The sequence below is a fragment of the Acipenser ruthenus genome, chromosome 6, assembly GCF_902713425.1.
Source record: "Acipenser ruthenus chromosome 6, fAciRut3.2 maternal haplotype, whole genome shotgun sequence".
NCBI classification, from domain to species: Eukaryota; Metazoa; Chordata; class Actinopteri; order Acipenseriformes; family Acipenseridae; genus Acipenser; species Acipenser ruthenus.
Window position 1 is genome coordinate 74463804 of NC_081194.1, and position 26391 is coordinate 74490194.

The 26391-nt window shown below is 38.4% G+C and overlaps 1 protein-coding gene across 1 annotated transcript in view; it reads left to right on the forward strand.

The window, feature by feature from the left end:
* The first annotated feature begins 340 nt into the window (after positions 1 to 340).
* mboat2b (membrane bound O-acyltransferase domain containing 2b) overlaps positions 341 to 26391 on the forward strand; it is a 91813-nt gene continuing 65762 nt past the window's right edge. The window contains exon 1 of the mRNA XM_034018973.3: positions 341 to 576. Coding sequence (XP_033874864.1) covers positions 493 to 576 — 84 coding nt within the window. The 5' untranslated portion in view covers positions 341 to 492. The remainder of the gene's footprint in view (positions 577 to 26391) is intronic.

Sequence of the window (26391 nt, forward strand, 5' to 3'; positions counted from 1 at the left end):
TGAAATGTGGAAGCAGTTCAAACACATTCACACCAGTTTTTTGTATATATATATATATATATATTTTTTAAATTTGACTTTATTTTAACTACGTTTCGTTTGTACAAACCAGCTGTGTGTCTTTCTACATCTGGATGTGCCCCCCGCCCCATTACCACCCCACCCACAGGTATTACAGGACGAGGGCGCTCTCAGTTGCACCCAGCAATTAGACGTTCCAACCATAAATCAACATCAAGCGCCCGTTATTTGTGTCCTTATTGGGGCGAACTGCTGTTGACGTACAAAAAACGCAGCCAACCATTGGATGGGATGGGCTGTGTGTCTCCGCAATCTCCGCCTTCGCAGGGTTTGTTGTAGTGAAGGCGGTGTGTTTCTGGCGGTGCTGTAGTCTGGCTGTGAAGTGAGCGGCGGCAGTCGGTGGCAGAATAAGGAGTCTGCTGTAAAGGGATAGAAGGGAGGAGCGAGCGCAGAAGCACAGCTATCGGAATCATGGCTACAGCAAAAATAAATCCATGTACTGGCTCTACGCTACTGCAGCCTATTAGCGATCTCATCAACCTCCCCATAGACCAGGTAAAATAAAAATAACAACTTTGGTTTCTTTTAAATTCGCATTATACGTGTATTTTTTTTTTTTTTTATCTAGTTACGGGAGATTATTTGTGGGATGCAATACCCTAACAATGCTGTAATATATTAGGGCCGTATCAATGCATACCGATCCCTTTTTTGTTTATTTTTCTTTTTTTCTTTTTGTAATTTGCATCATAACTGATTTGGTAATGTAATAGTAATGCGGGATGGGGTGCATTTTCATGTTTTTGTTTTTCGTAAATGTGTACGGTAGTTCCAGGGATTTGCTGGGGATTTCATGAATTGTTTCTTGTGGAAATGGTTCAGTGTATGATAAATAGGTCTTTGATTTCGAATCTTAAAACGAATTTGACTGCTGAAGTTAATGTGAAAACGCCCCTATTAGTTGACTTTGTATTTACCATAAAGGGGCTTCAAAGTTACAGATTTCCGAAGTGCTGTGTCGCAGGGGTAGGAGTTGGCTGCAATGCAAGATAGTCTCTCCTCCCAGTCCGAATCTGTGTTTCTCTCCTGCGATGTCGGTCATTGTGAAAATGTGAATCAGATTGTTACGTTGTAACATGAATCGTGATTGCATTTGTGGTTGTGGCTGGCTAGGAGAACTGTACCTCCAAACTCAAGAGCATGTTGAAACGTGTACTGCACATCTCAACGGATTTGGGTTACTAATGCCCACATCTCAGTTGGACAAACTTTTCATACGCACAGTTACAATTGACATTGATATAATTACGTATTTGCAATTTGTATTCTACATCACATTGTTATGAACTTGTGTTCCGTTCAGCTCTAATTGCATACTGTATTTGTCTGTATGGTTTTAAAAAGTGGCTTCCGAACATTTTAAAACTGTAAAACGCCTTTTATTTATTTATTTATTTATTTATTTATTTATTTATTTTTAATAAAGATGCGTAGCATAAGTTGCCACTGGGGGGAAAACAACGTGTGCAAATATTTGACAAACGTAACGCTTATCGTTTTAGGACTTGCAATACTTACTGTTTATAGCATTTACCACTATTAGTTTGATAATGATTTCCTTGACAATTTATTTATTATAAATCATAACCCGTTAGAAAACATGCAGAGAGCCTCAGCAAGTTGCCGGGAAACACATCTTAATGTAGTACACATAAAAACATGTCAGTACAGCTGATTACAGGATCTAGGATCAGTCAGTGGCATGTATTTTTGACCCTTTTTTTTCTTTTTTTATGGAACAGATTATTTCAGAAACACAGTCAAGGTAAATACATGTATAAACATATTGGCATGATTAAACACACACACACACAATACATCTGTAATATGTAACATTGCATTCAGGCACAGTCTTAGAGTTTACCATATGATTTTAAAATTACCCAGTTTTTAATTAACGAGCATAGGATATTTTCACTGTGGCCTGTAATATTAAATTAGGTATAAAATCTTATAATAACATTTTAAAAATGCATTTGCATTGCAATGTCTAAGAGATTAGTAACCATAAACATACTACATCTGTGAAGAAAAACAGTGACACCCTGAAGGACTGACCTAGGGTTGCCAACTTTCCGGTTTTCAGCTAGACATCCGGTTTTAAGGGAGTTTGTACAGTATCCGGTAAGAACCGGACAGCAAAAGTCTGGTTTTTGCGAATTTTGCTTACTCACTGTTCATTGCCGTTGGTATTTCCATTCTTGGTAAGCCAGTCCTGTTTCAATGTTGCTTTTTTGTGTTATCATTGGTCCGTTAAGTTCGAGAACTACACTGAAATGTATCCTGCGTTATTTTGCCATTCACTGCTTAGCGCGATACGATTACTGAGCATCTATTTTTAAAATAATAAATAAATAAATAAGCCCCCCCCCCCCCCCCCAATCATTCACTGCTTAGCGCATCACTTTGATTACTGAGCATCGCTTTGCTCGCATTGGTGGTTTTGATAAAATGGAAAGTTGGCAACCCTAGTTCCACCTGTTGTTTTAAAAACACCTACACTGTAAAAATGTACATTAAAGGGTACCTGTAGTGGTAGTGAATATAGAATAATTTCAATAGAAACATGTGGCTGAAAACCACTGACACAATTTAAAGCTCCTGTTCGGCCAATTCACAATATAAAAGCATTAAAACAATGTGATGCTTCTATTGAGTCTCTCGCATGGCGCACAGGATATGACATCCGGTCGTTGATTTCACTATTTCCGAACACTGCTAGTCTGTAGCTCCAGCTAACAAAATCATTTGCAACAACATTTATCTGATTTATTAATGATGAAAAAAGTCAAATAGAAGAGTACTTATATGAACCGTTGAGTGCACCAGTTTAACTTCGTCAGACAGCGATAGTGAATATTCAGACGAGAATAACAAGGAGTCTGCAACCACTCCCAGCCTAATCCGAGAACACTGAACCAAGAAGCCTCCAAATACTTGGTGCACTTGTAGTAAATGTTACTGACAAGGTTGGCCTGGACACCTACATTGTTCACAAACCAGCAATGGAATTGAAATGGATTGACACCATTATCAAGCTGCAAGTAAAGGGACCTGCACCCGAGGGGAATGATCAAATCGGTATAAATGTGCTAATATCAAGTGTCATAAAAATATAGGCTTAATTGCATATTAACTGTTTGACAAATGTTACAGTACATTTTTCCCCCCTTCAGACAGTAGAGGCTAATGGCCCATCGTATGTTTGCTAGATACATCCACCGTGAGCAGCTCCTGGGAAGCCATGTAAGACGTCCCCCCTACCTTCTTGTTGTGTGGAGTGTATCCACAGAAAATAATTATAACACAAAAACAGTGAAAAACTGAAGCGTAACCATTTCCAAACTGGAAATTGATAATAAAGAGAAAGCAGAGTACTTTTCTTTTTTTCTGTAATTCATAGAAGTGTTCTACTTTTTCAAGCTTTTGTAAACAGCTACAACTAACAAATCAAGTACATCAAGGTGGCCAATAAAAAGCCTGTAATACTAGTATCTTGGGCTTCTGGTGACGTTGACCTTTGGTCTCGTCATTTATCTTGCCCACTTTGATGTAGTTTATTGCTTACTGTTAATAAGTACAATTGAGTTACATACCATTACCTACCTTTTGATGATTTCATTGTGATAAATGACGATGCCAGTCTTTGCTGTTGTGGGCACATATTGTTGGCATCGCATCTGGTTTTAGTCTTGTCTTGTCAGAAGCTGTGTCTGCATGTTCCTAGTTTTATTCAGGTTCTAAATGGTCCTCACACACGAAAGAATTTCAACCGAATGGAAAGGTTTTCTGTATGCCCAGTCGTCAAATTAAGTAGCCATTTTTTTGCTGTTCTCGCCCGTTCTGAATTAATAGGCTTTGGCACACAAAATAACTTCTTTGTCTTGTTTTTACGCTTATTATACAAGCACCCGAAAGCTTTGCACTCCCCACGTCGCACGCTATGGGTTCTCACGGATGTATTCCATAAACCCATGCAATGGGTGTCACATTTCTGCTTGGGATCCTAAAACCCCAAGTTTAGTGGGACATATTTTGCCACTCAATTTGTTAGTCGGTGACAGAGTACTGATGTGTCATTTATTAGAAAAGCAATGTACTTGTTAAAGGCGAACAGATATCCTGGCAGTGTTATAGTATTGTCATTAATATTCACATTTTGTTATGGTCCTTTTTTTTCAAGGGGAAACAGACAAAGAGATGGAAAAGAGATTAAATCCTAAGTCGTCTTAGAAAGGATTTTTACTGAGATACTGATGGGAAGGTCAAAAAGGCTGAAATATCAGTTATGACAATTGGGAACCTTCTGGAGCCCCAAGGGGGGAGTATAGAATGGTTCCTGGTAGTCCAAACTGGGCTTGTGCTGCCTGTTCTTTACCATACCAACAGCGTTTGTATTGAAGCAAAGGGATGCTCATTCTCTGGTTACACAGTGCCTGCTGTCATTAAAATATTTTGTATCATAGAGGTTATTATTTAGTTCTTGGCTTTGTACCGATATCACATATATAACTTGAAATAGTTTGAAATCTCCACTTCTGAGAACTGTTTTGTGAGTAAGTGTGCATTTTTCTTTTCTTTTTTTTATGTTTGTGATGGCTAGATGCAATATACTAAATATAACAGTAGTATGCAAAAACACTCAGTGGTATTGTGTGTAAAATAATTTAAAAAGAACTGCCAGTTAACAGTGATACTAAAAGAAACCCGTAAACCAGTGTTTTGACTGAATCTTTCTCAATGTCCGTTCAGAATGTTTGTCACCAAATTGTATACATCTTTTTGGATTTCTTCGAATTTCTTTTTAAAAATCCGAACAGCAACTGTGTTTGTTAAATCGCATGTGGGTGGGCAGCATTTTCATTAATGCATTGACCATCAGCTGCACCCTTATCCTCAGAGCCCACAATTTCTGAACCCGTTCCATAGCTTCATTCAGAAAATCTGAAATCCCCAACAGACACAAAATACACACCATCAACCTCCCACAACACACCTTAAAAGTGGCAGCATAAGAACTATGTCGCTGCACGCTACATGTGATTGTCAAAGAGAAGCAAATTAGGTGATATTTTAGTTCACAGTAAACATAAAAGAATAATTGACAGAATAGGTTCTACAAATATGTGCACTAGTACATCTAAAGTGTGTAAATACATGGACACAAGTAAAAATATAATTAAACATAAGAACAACACATATCCATTAAAAACTAATACCTACTGTAAAAATAGCAATGTTGTTTATGGAATAGCCTGTGAAAAATGTGATAAAATAAAATATGTTGGAGAGACTGGAACAACTTTATATAAAATAATTCAGAACCACCTTTCATTAATTAGAAATAAAAGCATAAATGAACCAGTAGTACAGCACTTCACCAGTCAAAGACATGACATAAATGATGTAAAGTTTGTAGTCTTAGAACAGCTGAAATGAGACAATGCGACATATAGAAGAATAGTAGAAAGTAAATGGATAAATAGACTGAACACAATTGTGCCAGCGGGACTCAACAGAAAAGAATGAACTACAGTAATTAACTCCAATAAATATATAACATTTAAATAAATAAACAAACACAATTCATTCAAAAGTTGTGCATGCTGATGAGGCCAAGTCAAGGCTGATCCTCAGAGCCAGTATTGCATGATAATATAAATATAAATTTATATAAAATAATGTTAATTAGAATGAGTACATATTTAAAGATAGAAGTAAAAATGATGTCACAATATATAGAACACCATTACATCATGTAAGAATAAATCATGGATTTGAATATAAACAATAACAAGTAGTTGTCATGCCGTCAAAAACCTATAAATACCTCCAATGTTTTGATTCAAACACATGCTCCCTTGAGAAAGATATGTACAACATATCGAAGCTCTTTGAGCTAAAATATATTTAGATATATATACATTATTAGCTACATAGTGAGTGACATCATAAAGACATTAGAATTAAAGAGAAATAAATGTGTGGTTACCATGGCATCAAAAAGCCTATAAATACCTCCAATGTTTGTTTTCAAACACACTTTCCCTTGATAAAGGTATGTCAAACGTTGGGAAGTTGGCTTTTTAAGCAAAAACTATTATTTATTTTCATTTTTTTTTTATCATGGTTTTTAATTTCCTTATGTTTGTGTACGGTAACTGAAAATCTCACATCTCTCAACAGTGGCTAAGTGAGGCCTTTCAATATACGTTATTGCATTATTTCAGCCATTTAACATGCACACATTGTTGTGCTTGTCAGAAAATACTGTATTCAAGATTTGAAAATGTATGTGGACAAATGACTCCTTTTCTCATAAGCAAAACCGCAACCGAGCTGTTACCATGTGGTCACAGCAACGCTGAAAGGTTAGCTGAATTATAATAATCCTAATAATAAACACTATGAAAACAATAGTAATTAAATAATAACAATCCTTCTCGGAGCGTTGTCGCTTGTGTAGGCTCTCCAAAGTCGGCACTAATCTTACTGCTGATACCAATGAAAGACTGTGAACTGCATTTCTGACCTGAACACACTGGATTCAAATAAAAACGTTTGACAATTTGACCTCGTTGTCCAGCTTCCATGTGGCGGATCTGGGTATCCATCGGTGCATCTTTTTTCGCTGCAGCCACAGCAGACGAACCTGCTATGTTGTGAACTATTACTGTGCGAGACTGGATATAATGTAAGCAAAATGTTCAATTCCCAACAAAAAAAGCTGTTGTTTTATCTGCAAGTCTGTGAAACTGACAGCAAACAAGGCCGAACATGACAGGTCAAGTCTTTCTTATAATAATTTAATTCTTCATCATTATTGATTTTAGCGCTTTCCTTTTGGCTTGTTGGTGCAGTTGGTTGCTTAGTTGTAGAAAACCCAAATGGTAAAAATGTGCCATGTCGAGGGAACAAGTCTTACCAACAGCACTTTGGTACGTAGTCTCAGATTCTAACTAAATATGACGTGCGGCGGGAACGTTCGGATTAGTTTAATTACGCTGTTATCGTGGGGGAGGAAGCGGGGGCGTACAGTAGTTATGCTTTAAAAAAATAGTTTGTAAATGAGTTTTTTCAGCTGTTTGGCATACTGGTCATTTTCCTGGGTTCATGAAAACGAAAGCCATGTGCACTATACTAATATATATATATATACTATATATATATATATATATATATATATATATATATATATATATATATATATAATATTTCTATATTCTATATTTCTTAGCAGACGCCCTTATCCAGGGCAACTTACAATTGTTACAAGATATCACGTTATTTCACATTATACGTTATTTCACATTATATAGATGTCATATCATTTTTTATATACAATTACAATTGCCCATTTATACAGTTGGGTTTTTACTGGAGCAATCTAGGTAAAGTACCTTGCTCAAGGGTACAGCAGCAGTGTCCCCCACCTGGGATTGAACCCACAACCCTCCAGTCAATACCCCGGAGCCCTAACAGTTCAATGTAGCCAGCCTAATCGGGCCTGTGGTGCTTTATAGCTAGTACAGGCCAAACTGCAATCTCTACCGGCCCCTGGCCTCCGTGTCATGGTTAATGTCTAACCTTGATCGTGTGTCAGTACTTATCGCAGGGTATTGTGCAATACTTTCTTGTAATACCATTATTAAACCAAAATTAAACAACCTTATTTAGGCCAGTATAAGTATGCTATAATTACATCTGTACACAATTACTGGTGGGTAAGGAGCAGGTTAACTACTTTAGCTTCAGTTGTTTAAACTCAGCCTATTTATTATTCAGGTTTTGAAGTTATGGGTGAATGAACCAGGTTGTCAGAGCAAAGTACAGACAGTAATAGCTGCATGACATCCACAGGAAAGTAAATAAATCATTAATTATATCTAATAGTGGATTTACAGCTTGCCAGGAAGTGAGGACGGTTACTGAGCATGTCAGAATACGGATACATAATAATTAGGGGTGGGTTAGAGCAGTGGTGCGCAAACTGGGGGGCATGGAGAGTCACGGGGGGCGTGACTATGACTAAAGGGGCAGTTCTGTAAAAAAAAAAAAAAAAAAAACCCTAAATACATAAATGTTAACAAACACATTCTTAAAAGTCGGAATGTAAGCGCAGATCTGCAGCATACATACAATGCCAAATTAAAACTATTGATTTAAATGGAGTAATGCACAACGCAAGCAAAGCAAGAGGCGCGAATGAAGCGAACACATATAGAAATACATTTGTTTTATTTGTATTTTGCTATGCGCTGTTCGCATCGCAATGGACCAATCAGAAATAAGGTCAAAGGTAGTGGCTGTCAGACTGTCAGTGTCTTGCTCACGTGCTCACGGCAGACATTACCACAGAAAAAAAAAAAAAGATGACATCAATGATAATTTAATTATTAAAGTCGAAAAATATAATGTTCTTTATGATGCCAGTGTCCGTGGTTAAAGATAAAGACAATAAAAAGAAGGATGCCACATGTCAAGAAATAACTGAACAATTGGAAATTAGTATGTCTATCTCTCTATTTCACCTTAATTTTAGTCAAAGTTACGGGGAGCAGCACACACTGGTTTCGTATTTCTGTAAAATGACGCTTCTTTGTTTTAATAATGTTGACCAATAATAATAATCACATTAGCTATTTAACAAGTGTGTGGTGTACCCATGCTCTTTTATGTTTTATTGATTATATTTAGTCTCTGCAAAAGGAGACAGTTTTTTTTTCTATTCATGACTTGCTACATCATTGTTTTGTACTCGTGCTGTATTCGTGTCGTTCGCTTCGCTCCCTGTGTGCATGCTTTATTTTGTGAAAACCCAAGATTTAGTTACTGAATAATAATGTTTTTCAGATTTATCTGTCAGGTTAAATGTTGAATCGTCAAGTTTAAAAAAAAAATGAAGTTACATGTACTTTTTCACTGATTTATTTGTTAGAAATGTTTGCTAAATATTGACTTGCCAAAGTGTAAACAAAATACAAAGTATTTAGGTAAATCTAGGCTTTTTGTGATTTACGAAAAAATACGCGATTTACATGGAATCTTGAAAAAAAAACACCTGTTGATTTATTGTTTCTCTCTGCTGCTTCAGCTAAGTTCTTCACTGTGCGAAGCAACTCTTGGCCACTGAATCCGATGTCTCTGAGAAACCGGGTTGTAGAGTGTGCCACAAATCCTCGACAACCCACCTCCACTGGGTAAACCCTGACTCTCCATCCTCGCTGTTCCACTTCAGTGGCTAGTTGAGCATACCACAGTTTCTTCCTCTCATACACCTCATCTACAACATCCTCCCATGGCACTGTTAACTCTACCAGGTGAACAAGGCGTGCTGATCCAGACCACAAGACAATATCTGGTCGAAGGTTAGTGGTGGCAATCTCAGGTGGAAAAATAAGCCGTTGACCAACATCTGCCAGCATTTTCCAGTCTCTAGCAGCTTCCAGTTGTCCTGGGCGAGGATTGGTTTTACACCTTTTTTTGGTGGTTTCTTTCCTGGGCGGAGGAATGTTGTCTTTTGTGTGTATTGTTTTGATGATACAGGTGGCAATTTATTGGTCATGTTACACTTGTCTTCCAATGCAAATGCCAAACATCGCAGCACCTGGTCATGGCGCCAAGTAAACCGTCCTTGGCTAAGAGCCACCTTACATCCTGTCAAAATGTGCCTTAATGTTGCAGGTGATGAACACAAAGGACATGAGGGATCCTCTCCTAACCAGAGGTTTAGGTTCTGTGGTGATGGGAGAACATCATATGTTGACCTGATGAGGAAACTGATCCTGCTCTGTTCCACTGACCATAGGTCTTGCCAGCCAATCTTGCGTTGTTCCACACTCTCCCATCTCATCCATTCTCCCTGCTTGGCCTGGGAAATGGCCTTTGTACACCTCATCCTCTCCTCCTGCTTTTGCACCTTGTTGACTACCAGCTTCCTCCTTTGAGCTGGGGCTGCCTTGTGCCATGTAGGAGGAGCTGAACTGAGACCAAGACCCCCTCTTCCATGCTGAACTTGCCCCATGATATCACCAATTCGAAGGGCAGCCTTTACATCTTCCACAGCTTTCTTTGCTGCCCCACTTTCTTCCAGTTTTCAACACAGGTGCTGCCTCCCTTACGCATTTGTCGCGTGACTCTACTAATGTCATTTCCAGTCTGACCTTGGTGCACTTAAACTCCTCGGTTAGAGCGTAGACTGGTAGCTGCAGTATTTCTTTACCATAAAGTCCCACTCTGCTGAGGCAGCGTAGAACTCCCAACCATTTCCTGATGTATGAACTGATCAAAGCTTCCAGCTTCTCTACTGTTGTCAAAGAAACCTCATACACAGTCAGTGGCCACAGCAACCTTGGCAGTTGACCAAACTGAAAGCACCAGAGTTTTAGTTTACCTGGTAGAGTGCAGCTGTCTATGCTCTTCAACCCTTCCACTGGTTGTTGTCTAACTTCTCCCACACGAACTGTGTCCTTTAGATCCCCGTCGTACCATCTCCCAAGACTCTTCACTGGCTTCTCAGACACTGTTGGTATTGCCTCACCATTAATGAAGAATGTTTTATCAACTACTTTGCCTTTAATTATAGAGATGCTCCTTGATTTAGTGGGCTTGAATTGCATTCATGCCCATTCAATGTTATTGGTTAATTTGCCCAATAACCGATTAGTGCAGGCTACTGTTGTAGTCATGGTTGTCATGTCATCTATGTATGCTCGAAGCGCTCTCCTCCTACTACCCATTTTGATGCCGTAATGATTACTTCCATTGCCATGGTAAAAGCCAGTGGAGAAATGGTGCATCCTGCCATTATTCCAACCTCTAAGCATTGCCATGTAGTGCTGCATTCTGAAGTTGAAAAACTAAATTGCAAATCTCCAAAGTAGGCTTTCACTAAATTTGTTATTGTCATCAGTACACTGAAAAAATCAAATGCTGCCCAAAGAAGTTCATGTGGCACTGAACCATATGATTTAGCCAAATCCAGGAATGTCACATGGAGCTCCTTCCTATCCTTTGTAGCCGATTGAATTTGTTGCCAGATCACATTGATGTGTTCTAAGCATCCTGGGAAACCTGGAATGCCCGCTTTTTGTATTGAAGTGTCAATGAAGCAGTTCTTTAATAGGTAAGTTGACAATCTCTGAGCAATAATGCTGAAGAAAATCTTACCTTCTACGTTTAATAGGGAAATAGGACGAAACTGACTGATGCTTGTAGAATCCTTTTCTTTAGGTATAAAGACTCCACCTGCTCGGCGCCATGCTCTTGGTACAACCTGTTTTTCCCATGCCACTTTCATCAATTTCCACAGAATTCGTAGAACTCCTGAAGCACTCTTGTACACTCTGTACGGAACTCCATTAAGCCCTGGAGATGATGAAGCCCTTGCTTTTTTCACAGCTTGCTCTACTTCTTTCCACTTAGGTGCACAGTCCTCCATTTGGTATTCTGGTAGATTGATAGGTGGGATGTCTGACGGAATTTACATAGGCTCCTGCCTTTTTGAATCTGTATGTGTTTCCTCCAAATATCTCTCCAGCTCAACCTTAGATGCTTTTAGTGTGCCATTCTTCTCACTGGTGAATAACTTCTTTACAAATTTGACGGGTTGAGGTTTTCAAATTTAAATTACTCTGCGTGCCTGAAAGTTATGTGGTTGTCTATTTATGACTTTTCCTGAATAAATACCTTGATGGCGTTTGAGAGGCAGGATCACGAAAATAAGGAGGCTGAAAGCCCGCCCACTTGGCAACAAAGCTATAATTTTGACTGACTTTAATACGTTTTTATTTTGAATATAAACTACAATATTCTTATATATACACATACACATACCATCCAGTGTAGCTGGCAGCAGTGTGGAGTAGTGGTTAGAGCTCTTGACCGGAAGGTCGTGGGTTCAATCCCAGGTGGAGGACAGTGCTGCTGTACCCTTGAGCAAGATACTTTACCTAGATTGCTTCAGTAAAAACCCAACTGTATAAACGGGTAATTGTATGTAAAAATAATGTGATATCTTGTATAAGGGTGTCTGCTAAGAAATAATATCCTGTTATCTCTACTGGACCTGGCAGCCATCAATTCCTTTGTTTTGCACAAGGAATGCACCAGGAAATATATCCGTAGGAGTGATTTAATCTTGCAGCTAGCCACAGCGCTTCAGCAGAAACAATTTGATCAGAAAACTGCAAACCTGCAGACTGCAGCAGCTCAGCCTGGATTCTGTGCTGCACCGAGTGACACACACAAGAGCTAGCACATGTTACTTTCATTTTAAATTAAAAACTACTTTCATTTTTGGGTAAAAGACGAATGAGGTTTTCAAAACTGAAAAAAAAATTCAAGTTTAAAAAACCACCACAACTCCCCTTCCTTTGGATTGTTTAGGGTCTTACCTTTCTGAAAATACATTTGTCCACAATAGATAAAACTGTAATTTATAAAAAAAAAAATTGGGAAGCTAAAAACTGTAGCTATCAAATCTATATGTATAACTGTTGTTACCTTGCCCAAAACATTTTTTTCCATTTTTGAAAGTCTTCTACATGACATTTGTGGTCTAAAGGTGGTCAATTTTTCCATAGCTGACACCTATCAGTTAATTTTCTTAAATCAAAAACTCTTCCAACCTGAAAGACAATGATTTGAATAGCTTTGTATTATTCTGTTTTCCTTGATATTGTGCAAATTTACCGAATAAAGCATTATTCATTACATTTTTCATACCAATTTTTAAACGTCACACCATAGGACGCTACACTTACGTTTGGATGATATAATGATTTGTGAAATAACAAATGAGGCAAATACAAAGTAGACAACGTGAAACATTTTTATATAAAATCAAGCTTTTTAATTTGGTTTTATTTTTAAAAGCAACACATGCTGAACATAAAAGTACAGTACGTATGGATAGCAACAGCCAGCCCCTTTTAGGAACAAATGATTTTCTTTTAAGGCACTTCGTAAAACTTGTCTAACTTACACGTATTTACTTTGAGCAGGTTTCTGTGGCCATGCAAACGCATTGCTGACACCAAGCTGCTTCATGCAGCTCACTTCCACTTCACCTTCATAGCTCTTCATAATTTGACCGACGTACGGATGGTTGTCATATTTGACTAAAACAAATCTACCAACGTCCACCTTCCTAGCTTCTGAACTTGAGCTTTTTGATGCCACATTGACTTCATCTTTGACACTGCAGCTAGAGATGATACTTTCAGATTTCTCTCTTTCCGTCACCTCTGTCACATTGTTCACCTCTACTTGTTTTTGGACTATGGCAACGGCAAATGTTAGGTCTTTCACAATAGCAACTTCTGTCTCTGTGATAAATCACTCCAGGACTTGTCGCGATGACCTGATGTGATTTCATTATGCCAGGTACTTTCGTCAATGTGTCAGGTAGGTTTTCATCACAGGTCAGGATTTGCGGTTCAGTAACCCAGAAGAACTTGATATTGCAGGATGACTTCTTGCTTAAGAAAGTGTACAGATCTTCAGGACTTTGCTCATGGCCCTGCTTGATATGGATGTCTGCCATTCTCTTAACTGCACCCCCTACTCCATCAGGAGCTTCTTTCCCATGTGATTTTTTCAGCGAAGTTCCAGGTGACAGACTTAAAGCCAGATGAGAATGGAAGAGTGCTGAGGAGGCAGCAATTAACTTTATTATTGTACCGATTGACTGGACCATCACTCATCACATGTAGAGTATTGAAGTTTCTTCCATGGCTGTCTCTCAATGTGAGCCCACACAGCTCTCTCATCATGGTGGGTGCAGTTTGAGATTGTTGCAACAGACTGACATCCATCTGATGTGTAAGCTGCTACCGTATGGATAGTGGCTTGCTGTCGACTGCCCCCAAAGTGGAAGGCCTGTATTTATGAACTCCGCTTACAAGCATAATTTTCAGAAAAACCTACATGGAGAGCTAATTCATTATTTCTAGAATTTCCTTTGAGAATCCTGAACTCTTTTGCCTGGTGGATCCAGTTGAATTGGTGCTGTGCCAGGTCATCAAACATGTCATTAAACTTTTGTACAAGCTCTTGCATGCTTCCTTCCTGTGCTTTTTTACCTCGTTTTTGTAAGTATACTCACCAACAGTGACATCTTCTTTCTTTCACCCACTGATACCAGGTGACCTTTTCTTCTGGATCATAGTGCCCTAGATCTACCTCATTGTAACAACAATGTTTACACATTCTGTACATGCACTTCGTGTTGTCAGTATTACAGATGATTATTGATAAGAGTGTAGAAGTACTTGTGTTTGGGACAACAAGTGTTACGGTTGCTGTTTTTGGGTTTAGTGATATAAAAGGGACGGAGCCTGAGAAACTCAAAATTATTCTTTTGGTTTCAGAGACCTTGGTCTTATTTTTGGCCTGATTGTATCCATAATTCAATCCCTCCCCAGTGTAAGTAATGATTGTGTGGTCCCTAATGACAATAAATAAATATCCCAATCACAATTGACATTAATAACAAGTTTGCAGTTAGTTAGTGTAATAAAGCTGCTTCTACTCACGGCTCGTTGCCCCTTTAAAACCAGACCCAGGACACAGGAAATGGAGGTTTAAAGCGCTGACGCGCTATTTTTAATAAACAAACAAACAAACAAACAAACAAACAAACAAACAAACACCTAGCTCTTTCTTGAGCACTAACTAAACACAACACAGGACTTAACTATAAAACTGCTATCTTACACATCCTCCCCCTTGTCTTTCCAAGACACCGGCCATTCGACGGCCACTTCCCTCCACCCTTAAAAGACCACCCACCCTCAAGTCCCATCTTTTTAATCTTCGCCCTCTTCCACGGGCGGGCTTGAGTGTGGGTCAGTCCTTCTTCCGGCGTACTCAGGAAGGGACCCGGACAGCTTGCCCTGGGCGACTGTAGCGCAGGCCGGTGACCAGGAGCAAGGACTGGCAGGCAGAGGCACGTGTCTGTGGAGTGGAGCAGTAGGTAGGGGAAACTGAGCAACCAGCAGGGGGAGCGCCAGCGACGTCTGCCTTTTGCGCAGGGACGTCTTCCTCCTGTACAGCAACGTCTGGGTTCCAAAGGGAAGTGGAGTAAGGGACTAGGCAAGCGACTGTGCCTGGCCGTCCTGCGACATGGGCACAAGGTCGAGTGGAGGGAGGTCGAGGCATTCCGGGCTGGTGTCCACGTAGCTGGAGCACAGGACCACACTTGATAGCACGGGAGTGCCTCCACCGGCAGCTCCACCTCCCATTTCTGGAGCAGCAGGTCCAGCTCTGTAGGCTCCGGCAGCCCTACACTCTCCACCTCTTAGTCTGCTCCTCTTGAGTAACGGTGTTTCTGTTGATCTTTTCAATCAACTCTTTCAGATCCATTTTCTCTGGGTCGTAGGGGCGCACACACACGCACGCTGCCACCAAGTGTAACAGAACTTCACCCACTCGCGGCTCGTTGCCCCTTTAAAAACCAGACCCAGGACACAGGAAATGGAGGTGTAAAGCGCTGACGCGCTATTTTTAATAAACAAACAAAAACAAAATAAACAAAACACCTAGCTCTTTCTTGAGCACTAACTAAACACAACACAGGACCTAACTATAAAACAGGACAGCTAAGCTGTTTACCTGTAACACAAAAACAAAAGATTCAAACAAAACAAAACAGGTTTACACTACCTTTTCTTGTCATTCGCTTGTGCACACTAACAAGCGGGCTCTTCACACAGCAGCCCAGAACAGACTGGCTGCTTTCCTTTCATACCCTGTACTTTACAATGATCACCAGGTGCAGGAGATAATCACTAATAAAACAATTAACAAATTAAATTAAATTAAATAATTAAATTCAACCCATGTGCTATCTTACATTAGCTACACGGTTTTGAACAAGCAACTTCTGCTTTGCAAACTTGAAGCGGGTTTGGTGGTTGATGACATATGCCAAGTTTCAGATCAATCACTCCACCAGTTCCCAAGAAAATTCTGAAAGGTTTTTCAAAAACATGCGTCAAGCTGCCATCTTGGTTGACGAGGGAGTGCAGTTTTTTTTAGTATCTGAATTGTATTCTACCGGGGATAATAAATGTCAAGTTTGCCGTTGATTGGTTACACGACGTTCGAGCAGGAGCAGTTTGAAGTTTGGGGGAAAAAAATGAATAGATAACAATAGGCTTCCCTAGGCATTCTGGCTTGGAAGCCTAATTAATTATGGTTAATAACAATTAGGCCTATGATACAGAAATACAATTTAAAAAAACAGACTACTTCTTTGGCTCTGGCTATGTCTATGAGAAACCTTCCATAATATACCTCATTTGCCTTTTTGCCAGCAAGGACTCTCTCTTAGCAGGATCATTATTGATCCTTGCTCGGTACGTTGCTGTTCTCTCTTTGCTAGTGGCCATCTGGAAGCAAATAGAATAAATAAAGGTTAACAGATGTTGGTGAAAAACATCTGTATCATTATACTGTATGTTCTATTCGTAAAACATTTTCCAGCAAAGCATAAGCTATATTTGAAAATGATACATTTATCACTTAAAATCCTACAGGAATTCTTGGTCTTGGCTCAAATACCTGTCACACCATAGGACTTTTTCTATTTCTGATTCTAAACAGGCACTTAAGAAGTCGCCTATACATTATCTCATAACCTTGAACCTATTGATATTCATTTATTTTCAATGTAAGATGAGCTTTTTTTAAAAAAATAAATTCGTTTTCTATGTGTCGCACCAAAGGACACAAAAAATGTACCTGTCCAGGGAGGCATAGACAGCGACATAAATTATATTTGTAAGAGACTAATGTGCCTTGATGCACATGCAGGGGGTCCTCCTAAGGTTTGCTGACTTCCTGATGTCAAAAATGAAGTGTGGTGGTCTTCAAAAATGCCTGAATTTCATGGAAAATTCGTCATCACACCATTGGACATTGATTTTGGTGACACCATTTTTTAAAATAAATACTTTTGGAAATATGAATTTTCGAACACTGTATCTGATAGTAGCACAGAATATCCATGTAGAATTAGTTTAGGAACCTTATCTAGCATTTTTGAAGCATTAAAGATCAACTTATTGAGAGTTTTTATTACTATATGCCTTTGGGGAAAAAAAATCAAATCAGGAATAATCTAGTTAGTTCATAGTTCATAGTGAGTAGTTATATGGAACAGATCAATACATTTTTCAACATTTCTCTGAGTATCACTTTTTTTGTAAGGACATGAAAATGGTAGCGTCTTTTGCCCAGTTTTGTATGTACATGTACCAGTTTTGTTTGTACATATACTTGTTTACACACTAGTTTATTTTGAAATGTTTATTTTATTATATTTTTTTCATTTTTTAAAATAGCGCTTTATATGTTGTAAGTTAGAAAATAAACCCTTTTATGTTTAATTGTTCATTTTAAATACGGCGTTTCAACTGTGCAGATGTTTGATATGTCGTGCTTTCATTTTAATATTCGATGTTGTTTAAAATGTACCGTCATAGTGACAGCGGTTCTAGTGTTAACGTGGTCATTTTTGTGGCGCATATGTAGTAGAATAATATTGTCTGGCATTAGGTTTGAGTACTCGAAGTTTTTAACGCTCAAGTACTCGAGCACTAAATTTATTAAAAATTCCCACCCCTAATAATAATCCATGTGTTATACTGGGGTTGCTTTTGTTGGTCTAAATACAAATAGTAATTTCCTCACAGCTTTTAATATCTGTAGCTGTGTTCACGACCAGTGCTGTCTGGACTTGTTAACATTTAGAGTCCCCTGCTGTCTGAGTCATGTAATTCAGTGGAGATGTCCATATTCATTTCAGATTCATTCTGAGAGCGTGTTGTCACAATTCTGTCCGTGAGATGTTTCTTAGCAAGCTCAGTGACTTCATCTAATAAAGATGCACTGTACGCTTTTCTCTTTGCAGGTACTATTTTAGAATGCAAATTACATGTAATTGGTGGTCAGGTGGTTTGCAGCATGATCTGACCAGGTTATAAATTAATTTATTGATGATTTCTGAGCCCAAAGTACAGTCTCATCTGTAGTTTATGTTTCTTTAACAAGATGTGGACCTGATGCTTAGTCAAACAAAATAAAAATGTATTTAAGGTGTGAGCCCCTCTCCGATTCTTTAAACTATCCAGTATGTGTGAGTTATTCAAAGCATTAAACCATCTGAAAGCAGAAAGAGTGAGTGGACCTTGAACACTTCCTGTTCACTGCACCCTGGTTTAGCCCTCTGCAGACGGCCCTTTATAATTTAGATTGAATTTGATCGATGAAGTAATTGCACACAACGCTGTGACAAGTATGAAGTAAATGTAATTTTTTAATTTGTATTATAGATAATATCTCTATTTTCATTTTATATTAAACATGTTTTTTTTTCTGAACTCGACACATGAATAAATGCCAGTCATTATAAGTTGACACTTGTTCAGCAGTTGTACTTCAGCTTTCGCTTCAGCCTTGACTTTGTTGTACGTCTGTGGTATTATAACCTCTGAGAATTGTTTCCTGCTGGGTGCATGGTAACATGGGTCCAGGATGTTCACCAAGCCTCTTAACTCTGCAGAATCAACCATTCTGTATGGCCTTTAATTAAAAACAAAAAAACTTGCACTTTTCTGTTATCATCTTTGCCCTTGCTGAATTAGCTGGATAATTTGACCCAAGCAACCTACTAGCCTTAACCTGTTAACTGGGACTTGAATTTCCTTCTGCAAGTAAGACCCTGGGTGATACCGGCAAATGTGATATGTGCGGCTGGTGGTACCACACGCAGATCAATGTAATGTAAAGCATCCAGAGATGATAAAGAACAAGAGCAAGCAAAGTGTCAACATTACGATTAAATGGCAATAAAAAATGCACATTATATATATATATATATAACGAAATGGGACCTGGCATAGGGGCGAAGTTTGCCATGACATCGCTGCATATTTTACTTCAGCCTTGCATAAACAACATTTGATTGGATTTTCTTGTTGTTACTGCATCTTGTAAAGCGCTTTGTGATGGTGGTCCATTATGAAAGGCGCTATATAAAATAAAGATTGATTGATACAGCCATCCTTTTTTAGATTTGTTTTATTAGAAATAATTCCAGACATGTGGCTTTGCTTTGCAGAATTTAAGCAGCTCAAAATCTCCATGTGCGTCTGTCATATTTTCTTTTGTGTTAGCACTGCTCGCATTATGAGTTCTCATGGAGGGGCCCACCGAAAGGGCGAAAACTGAATTTTATAATTTTAAAAGAACTCTAAAGTTGCACAATATATAACACAGTATGAATTTGCTCAAAACAACGTGGTGCAGCTGTTTGTTAAAAATAAATGGTATAGTGTAAAATAAATAAAGTACTTTCTTCAGCTGGTGGTAAACACAATTAGAGAATGATCAGTTATATTGCTTAAAGTAGGACAGTAAGAAAAAAAAGAAAATGCTACTTAACAGGTTTGAAATTGTGCGTTGTTGAATTTGGCCAAATACATGTTAATCGCAATGCTGAAGAAACAGTACGTGACTGGAGACGAAACAAAGACCAACTTAAAATGGCCAAAGAAAAACGAGCTGATAGAGAAGGAAAGTGTTTATGGCCCGATGTAGAAAACATTTTGTTTGTATGGAGTACTTTCAATGACTTTAATACATACTGTAATGTGTTCTACATGTCAGTGCAATGCAGTGGTACACTTGTAAAGCATGTGTATGGTTATAGTTCTGATTAACAAAATGAATGTATTTGTACAGCTGGAAATGTAATGCAATTGTACTGCACCGTACACTAAAATGTTGTGTTTACTGGTTATTAGATGGTGCATTGTTTAGTCTTTCTAACGCAGGTTTATTTTTTGTAGCTGATTCTAAGGGTAAAGGGGTTCATTCATGGCTGATTTTCAAAGGTTGCTTCCGTTATTTACACCATTTCTAAACTAAAATTAACATACTAAATAAATCACTTTGGTGGTTAAACTAAACTTGGTTCACAATTTTAGTTTTTAACTATTAAAAAAAATAAAAAAATCCATAAAATCCCAGAATAAATGTGCACATTTGAACAAATAAGGATATGGATATTGTGAGTTAATTGTTCCTTTGTGTTAATTGGCTCTTTCTTTGGCTTTGTATGAAATAGGCCTACATTGTAAAAGCATGTAGAGTGTACTTATGAAAGCCGATTTTGTTTAAAACACAACAAGTTCACTGTCTTGCGCCTTCTTGATACCACATACTGCATCAGCTTCGAAGTTTGTCTATAAAAAACAATTATTTTCAAGTCATTTTTGTACAAGTAGCCAACAAAAATGCCTCATGTGGTCAGTTTCTGTGTTGACAGCCAGGAGTATGTGAACACCACAAGGGCTTTTCTACTCAAAGTTGAACTGGGCGAAATGCTATAAATCATCTACTTCTCTGTGAGCTTCAGCCAAAAGAAGAAATAGAATTGCCTAGCTATTCAAAAAGATGATACCATATACATTGACAAACATATATGTCTGTGTGTGTGTGTGTTTCAAATGTTTTATTGAACAGGGTCAATGTACAATTTTTAACATCCATGACAAGTCACAAGATGTATTGTACCCAGACTTAGCTATAAAGTAATTTACATCAGAAGTCCCTGGGCTCATAAGAAACCAAAAAAAAATAATATACAACCAACACAAACAGCACATTACAATAAATACAACAAGATTAATAGATTAGTTCATGTAAAACAAAATCCCACATACTGTATTATAATTATAAATATAGCAGCTACCAAATACTAATATTGTTGTCAGCATAATAAATGTAACTAAAATTAATTCCCTTAATAAATACCCACCCTACCCTTATAATATATTAAAACCGTTATCTTAGAGATATTAAAAGTAATATTTTTCATTAGAAGGCTGTGTGGTCCAGTGGTTAAAGAAAAGGGCTTGTAACCAGGAGGTCCCCAGTTCAAATCCCACCTCAACCACTGACTCATTGTGTGACCCTGAGCAAGTCACTTAACCTCCTTGTGCTCCGTCTTTCGGGTGAGACGTAGTTGTAAGTGACTCTGCAACTGATGCATAGTTCACACACCCTAGTCTCTGTAAGTCGCCTTGGATAAAGGCGTCTGCTAAATAAACTAATAATAATTACAGTCCATAATATATTACATTAGCTATAAACATTACCATTGTATTAAAAAGAAATACATAGCTACAGTTCATGATCACAGGCTTGTCTTTGTTTTAACCAAATCTTTGTGTGGTTCTTTACTGTTGCTCGAATCTCCTTGTTGCAACTACACTCCTGGTAGGACTGCAGGAAACCCTGCTGCTTAACAGTGACCTCTGACCTCCTCTATTTGATTGAATTGTATTTACTGCATCTTTCTTTACTGTAATAGGGATTCTCGGTAGCTTGTTGGCACTGGAGTCGAGGGCTTCCCAATACTGCCCTGCAAACATGCCTTGAAGCCTGCAGTGCATCAGACCACCCCTTGGGGAGTGAGGGGGAAGCTCAGTTTTAATTTCCAAACAATTCAAGTGTTTTCGCACAGTCTGTTTATTTCTAAAGTAAGAATGGAAAGTTACTTACAAAAAACGACAATCCTCGTCTCTGCTGCCACAACAGTGGGTGATGGTCAGATGAGGGCAACTGACGGATCTAAGAATAAGGCTTTAAACAGGGTAAACTGGCTATCTGTGTTGCAAAAGCATACCTCAGTAAAAATGAAAAAGCAAACCAATTTTAATATTGAGTGTTTTTTTCTCCATCCAATGCATCTACCCTAAAAATGTGTGCTCGGCAGAAAAGCAAAGATGTTTATAGGCCTATTGTACTGAAATAGGAACTTTCACTTTAAATCTAAAGCTTTCATTTCAGTAGGGCCACAGCTGCAAGGTGACGCATGCATGGTACACATGCATTCAGTTCTTTAGCTTCACTTCCTAAAACCTCACTGCCTGGCGTTAGTTTATTTGAAGAAGTACAGTCAAAGCTATGCTTTACAGTACTGAAATGTAAAGCTGTACCAAAAAAGAGGGAGGGAAGAGAGTGTGGCTCAAGGGACCATTGTGAAATTGCTGATTTTGTATTTTTTTCCTATTTTAATACAAATTATGTAACATGGGGGTTTCCAACCACTGCTTTCACTGTGTGTTTTTTATATTATATGCATGGGATAATAACCAGCTGAAGTACAGTATGTGGTCAATTGAGTTAATTGGTAGGGAGCATAAGGGTTTATCAGCTGCAGTATAATAGACATTATATTTTTCATACTTGCCTTGAGCATAATAAATCTTAACCCCCTATAACCAGTGTGTGTTTACAGTTTTTATATTAAAATAGGACTCATCACTGTCGGTTTACTCCTCTATGCACAACACTGGATTGGTAATGTCTAAGAAAGGTAGTTGCAGCTGCAGGCACGCAAGCTCTCCCTCTCCTTCAAGTCTCTGTGCCACTCCTTGCCATTGACTTGCTCACTGGAGCTGTGTTTGTTGCTGGATCAAAGTGTGTGAATTCCCAACCAATAATAATAATAACAACACCACATTTCCCTTTTTATGTGTTTATTGGAGGTATGTTGTTGCTAAGGGTATAACATATATTTTTGTAACAAGCGTTTCATTCCAAATATGTTCAGATTTAAACAGCACAGAGTTACTTGTTGGATGACAATGAGAGAACAGTGTCTCGATACCAATCATTTCTTAAATAAATAAATCCGTTAATATGTAAATAAATGCCTGCAAAGACTGTTTGAGCGAACCAGGAAACAAGTTTGTTTTGTTTTGTTGCTGCTTTCTTGCTAAAGCAAACTGGCTTGCATTATGGGTATAGCAAGGCCTGCCCAGGTTGTGATGGTAACCGAATCCTGACTAATCTAAACAGCTGTTGTCAGTAGTGACTTTTACATGTTGTGCATGTCTGTATGCCCCTGAAAATACGAGTTTCCTGGATATCTTCAAGAAGTCACTTCCAGCATTGACCATTGTTTTGACCTTTTCGTTTATTGTGTGAATATTTGCGATCAAAATAAAATGGTTATGCTACGATGGGGCCGTTCTATAAAACCTCATTATGGACTAAACTGGCAGTTCAGCACACCCCCATAACCATTTGTTGTAGCAACAGCTATAAAAAAAAGTGTTTTGTTATGTACGTTAAACTTTTCAGAGTTCTATTCTTCTCTGTTTCACTGCTCTCTTCTGCGGTCCTTGCATGCACCTCTGTAGGGCCACTGGAGCTTCATCCTAGTCTGATTGGTGGATTGTCAGAAGCTGAGGCTGTTTGTCCTTCTGTTGTCAACAATAATGGGGAAAAGGTGAAGCTGGGCACAAGGCTTTTGACATCGTTCTGGGTTACAGCCTGTGAGGGGGCTTTACAGTGTACCATTTACACAGGAACTTGGCTCACATTTCCGCACTCAGACATCCTTTGACGTATAACTTCTGCAATATTGAAGACAGATGAGATGCAGCTACAGCAGGTTTCATTAGCTTTGCTGTTTTATTAATGCATCGATTCCCACTACACTTTAAGAATCCCCTTGGCTCGCATTGGGAACTCTTTAATTGCCCAGAGAGAGCCCTACTTCACATTCATGCCTCCCTGGAGCTTTTTCAAATGCTGTGTTTTAAGATTATTTATTATTATTATTTATTTCTTAGCTGACGCCCTTATCCAGGGCGACTTACAATTGTTACAAGATATCACATTATTTTTACATACAATTACCCATTTATACAGTTGGGTTTTTACTGGAGCAACCTAGGTAAAGTACCTTACTCAAGGGTACAACAGCAGTGTCCCAGACCGGGGATTGAACCCACGGCCCTCCGGTCAAGAGTCCAGAGTCCTAACTACTACTCCACACTGCTGCCAGCAGAAGAGATTATATGTAACTGTGTGTGCAGGCAGGCATGCCGTAAAGCTTGTTTCTTAAAACCAGCAAGGAATAGAAACTGACAAATAAACACTAGCTGAAAACCGTAAAAAACTACAAAATATTTAAAGTATTGTTGGGGTGGGCGGGAGGGTGAAAAGCCCCCAGCAACAGTAGAATCTTATTATTGTATTCTGACTGACAACCTTCTTCTTCTTCTTCTTCTTCTTCTTTCTTCCAGATGCCTTGATCCAAGGCGACTTATTGTTACAGGATTACAATGCAAGATTAATATTTAAATACATAGTTTATTCTAATATACTTTGCTGTTGCATTCTGCCAGCGTACGTTTAATAATGCACTGTAGACAACATTTAATATAGCGTTTCGATTTCAAGACCACGTAACCAGCATACTTTGCATAAAATATTTGCTAAACAAAGTTACTACAGCAGCAGAAAGGTATATAATTAAATAACTAACAAAATAATTGTATACCGTACAGGCGAAAAGAAAGTGAAAGAGTTTATCTGCGCTCGGGGGGGTGGGGGGGTGGGGATCAGACCACATCATCTGCCATTGCTAGTACTGTACTGTGCAGATAGGAGTTTATAACGGAGGCTTGTCTCCTCTGAGGAAAAAAACCTCTCTGGGCTCCAAAATTGCTGTTAATATAGGAATGTTGACTCTAGGGTTTAGGTTTTAAATGTCAATTTTTTTCTTAAATTAATTTTATTTTGTTTTATTGAACATTAAAATATTAAAATGCTACACCACAATATATATTTTTTTACTTTGAAATTTTGAGGAGACACTGTCTCCCTTGCCTCCTCTGGAGCCTCCACTGGTTAATACACCTGGTGATCCTTCATCATTTTTGGCAAATGCGTGTTTTGCTGTTTGTCTTTCTGTTTGTCTTTCTGTACAGTGGTTTACCTAACACCATACTTTTCATAGAATGCTGGTAGTAATACATTTGTTGTAGCTTTGCAGTTAATTTAACATTTAATAAACTTGTACAAATGGCCAATATTACATTTCAGTTCCCTGCTAAATGCTATTGTGTGTAACACACACGATATTTGGAATCTGTACCACAATGGGATTTGAAACAGTTAAACACCCCATGAACCTGGATAGCAAAAACATTGAAATTGGTTCAAACTTTGTCCTTCTCTGTGAACGTCTGCTCTATCTTAACATTCAGTTTAAAAGGTTTTGAGTTTAACTGGATATTTTATCTGGATTAAATGTAACACCTCTGTAAAATGATTTGCATCGCAAATTAGGATGCACTAAAATATAGCTGGTATTTGGAGATAGTGGTTTGTGCATAACTCTGGTCTCTGTCACAGTGTTGGCTTGTCATTGTATGTTTAATTGCTAAAGTGCTGCTTCACTGAGTGGTAAGTCAGAAGCTGAAGGTTGCCTTTGCAGTGTATGCGGTACAGTAGCTCTGGTAAAAACATGTTGGAACAGGAAAACAAGCCTTTACCCCACAGTGCTTTTCTTTATGTATAACTCTGTCAGTGGGGAGTCTATATCGGACACTTGGAACATTTGTACCTCTGCAGCTTTTTTATAATTAAACTGCTACTAAATTGTGTTGGCTAGTTTTAAACAGCTGAAATGGTTTTATACTTTGCTTTAAATGTAAGTGTAATCAATGAAAAGGCAGAAGCCCCTTTAATGTCTGTTGCCGTCCTTTGTAACCTGGCTATTTGATTCGCAGGGGGAGGAATTGGCAATACATTTACAGAGGGGACGCGGTTTGGTCTCTTGCAGATACTTTTGAGAAATGTAATATTAGTGAACAAACGGCTAAAGGTAAACAGACACCTAGCAATTGCTAGGATTACAGACTCTGCAGCTCTCAATAGCAGGCTGACAAGCACATTGGAATGCAGTAATGCACCCCACAGTAAATATTGGCAGCTTTATAGAAGAGTGTGCCTGAATACATGTTTTACAACATGAATGAAGGATGCTAAGCTCTGAACAAGAGGGTAAGATTTCTTCCTTGGATGCTTGCTCATTAGGGGTGTTCATTTAATCCTTGTATTGCCCTGGATACAACTGGTATATGACTGTAGTTTGTGCAATATTTACGATCAATGGTGTGGAGTGCCTTCTTTTCAATGGACTATTTGAAATCCAATGTGAGAAATCAAGCAATCACGTGTAGAAAAAATGGTTGTCACCCCTTGCATAGAACACGATAGACATCATTTGAGAAGAGGGAAGCCAAACTGCAAGAGATGATGTCCTTTATACAAGAAGAGACACTCCAAATTTACACACAACAAATGTGTTGACAGTAAATTATCCAAAGATTGTTTATTTTATTTTTGAGTGGTGTGAACACAACCTAATAAACGACTGCTATTATCTTGCAGAGCACATCAGTGCAGTTTTACAATCGCAAAACCGGGACAATTTAA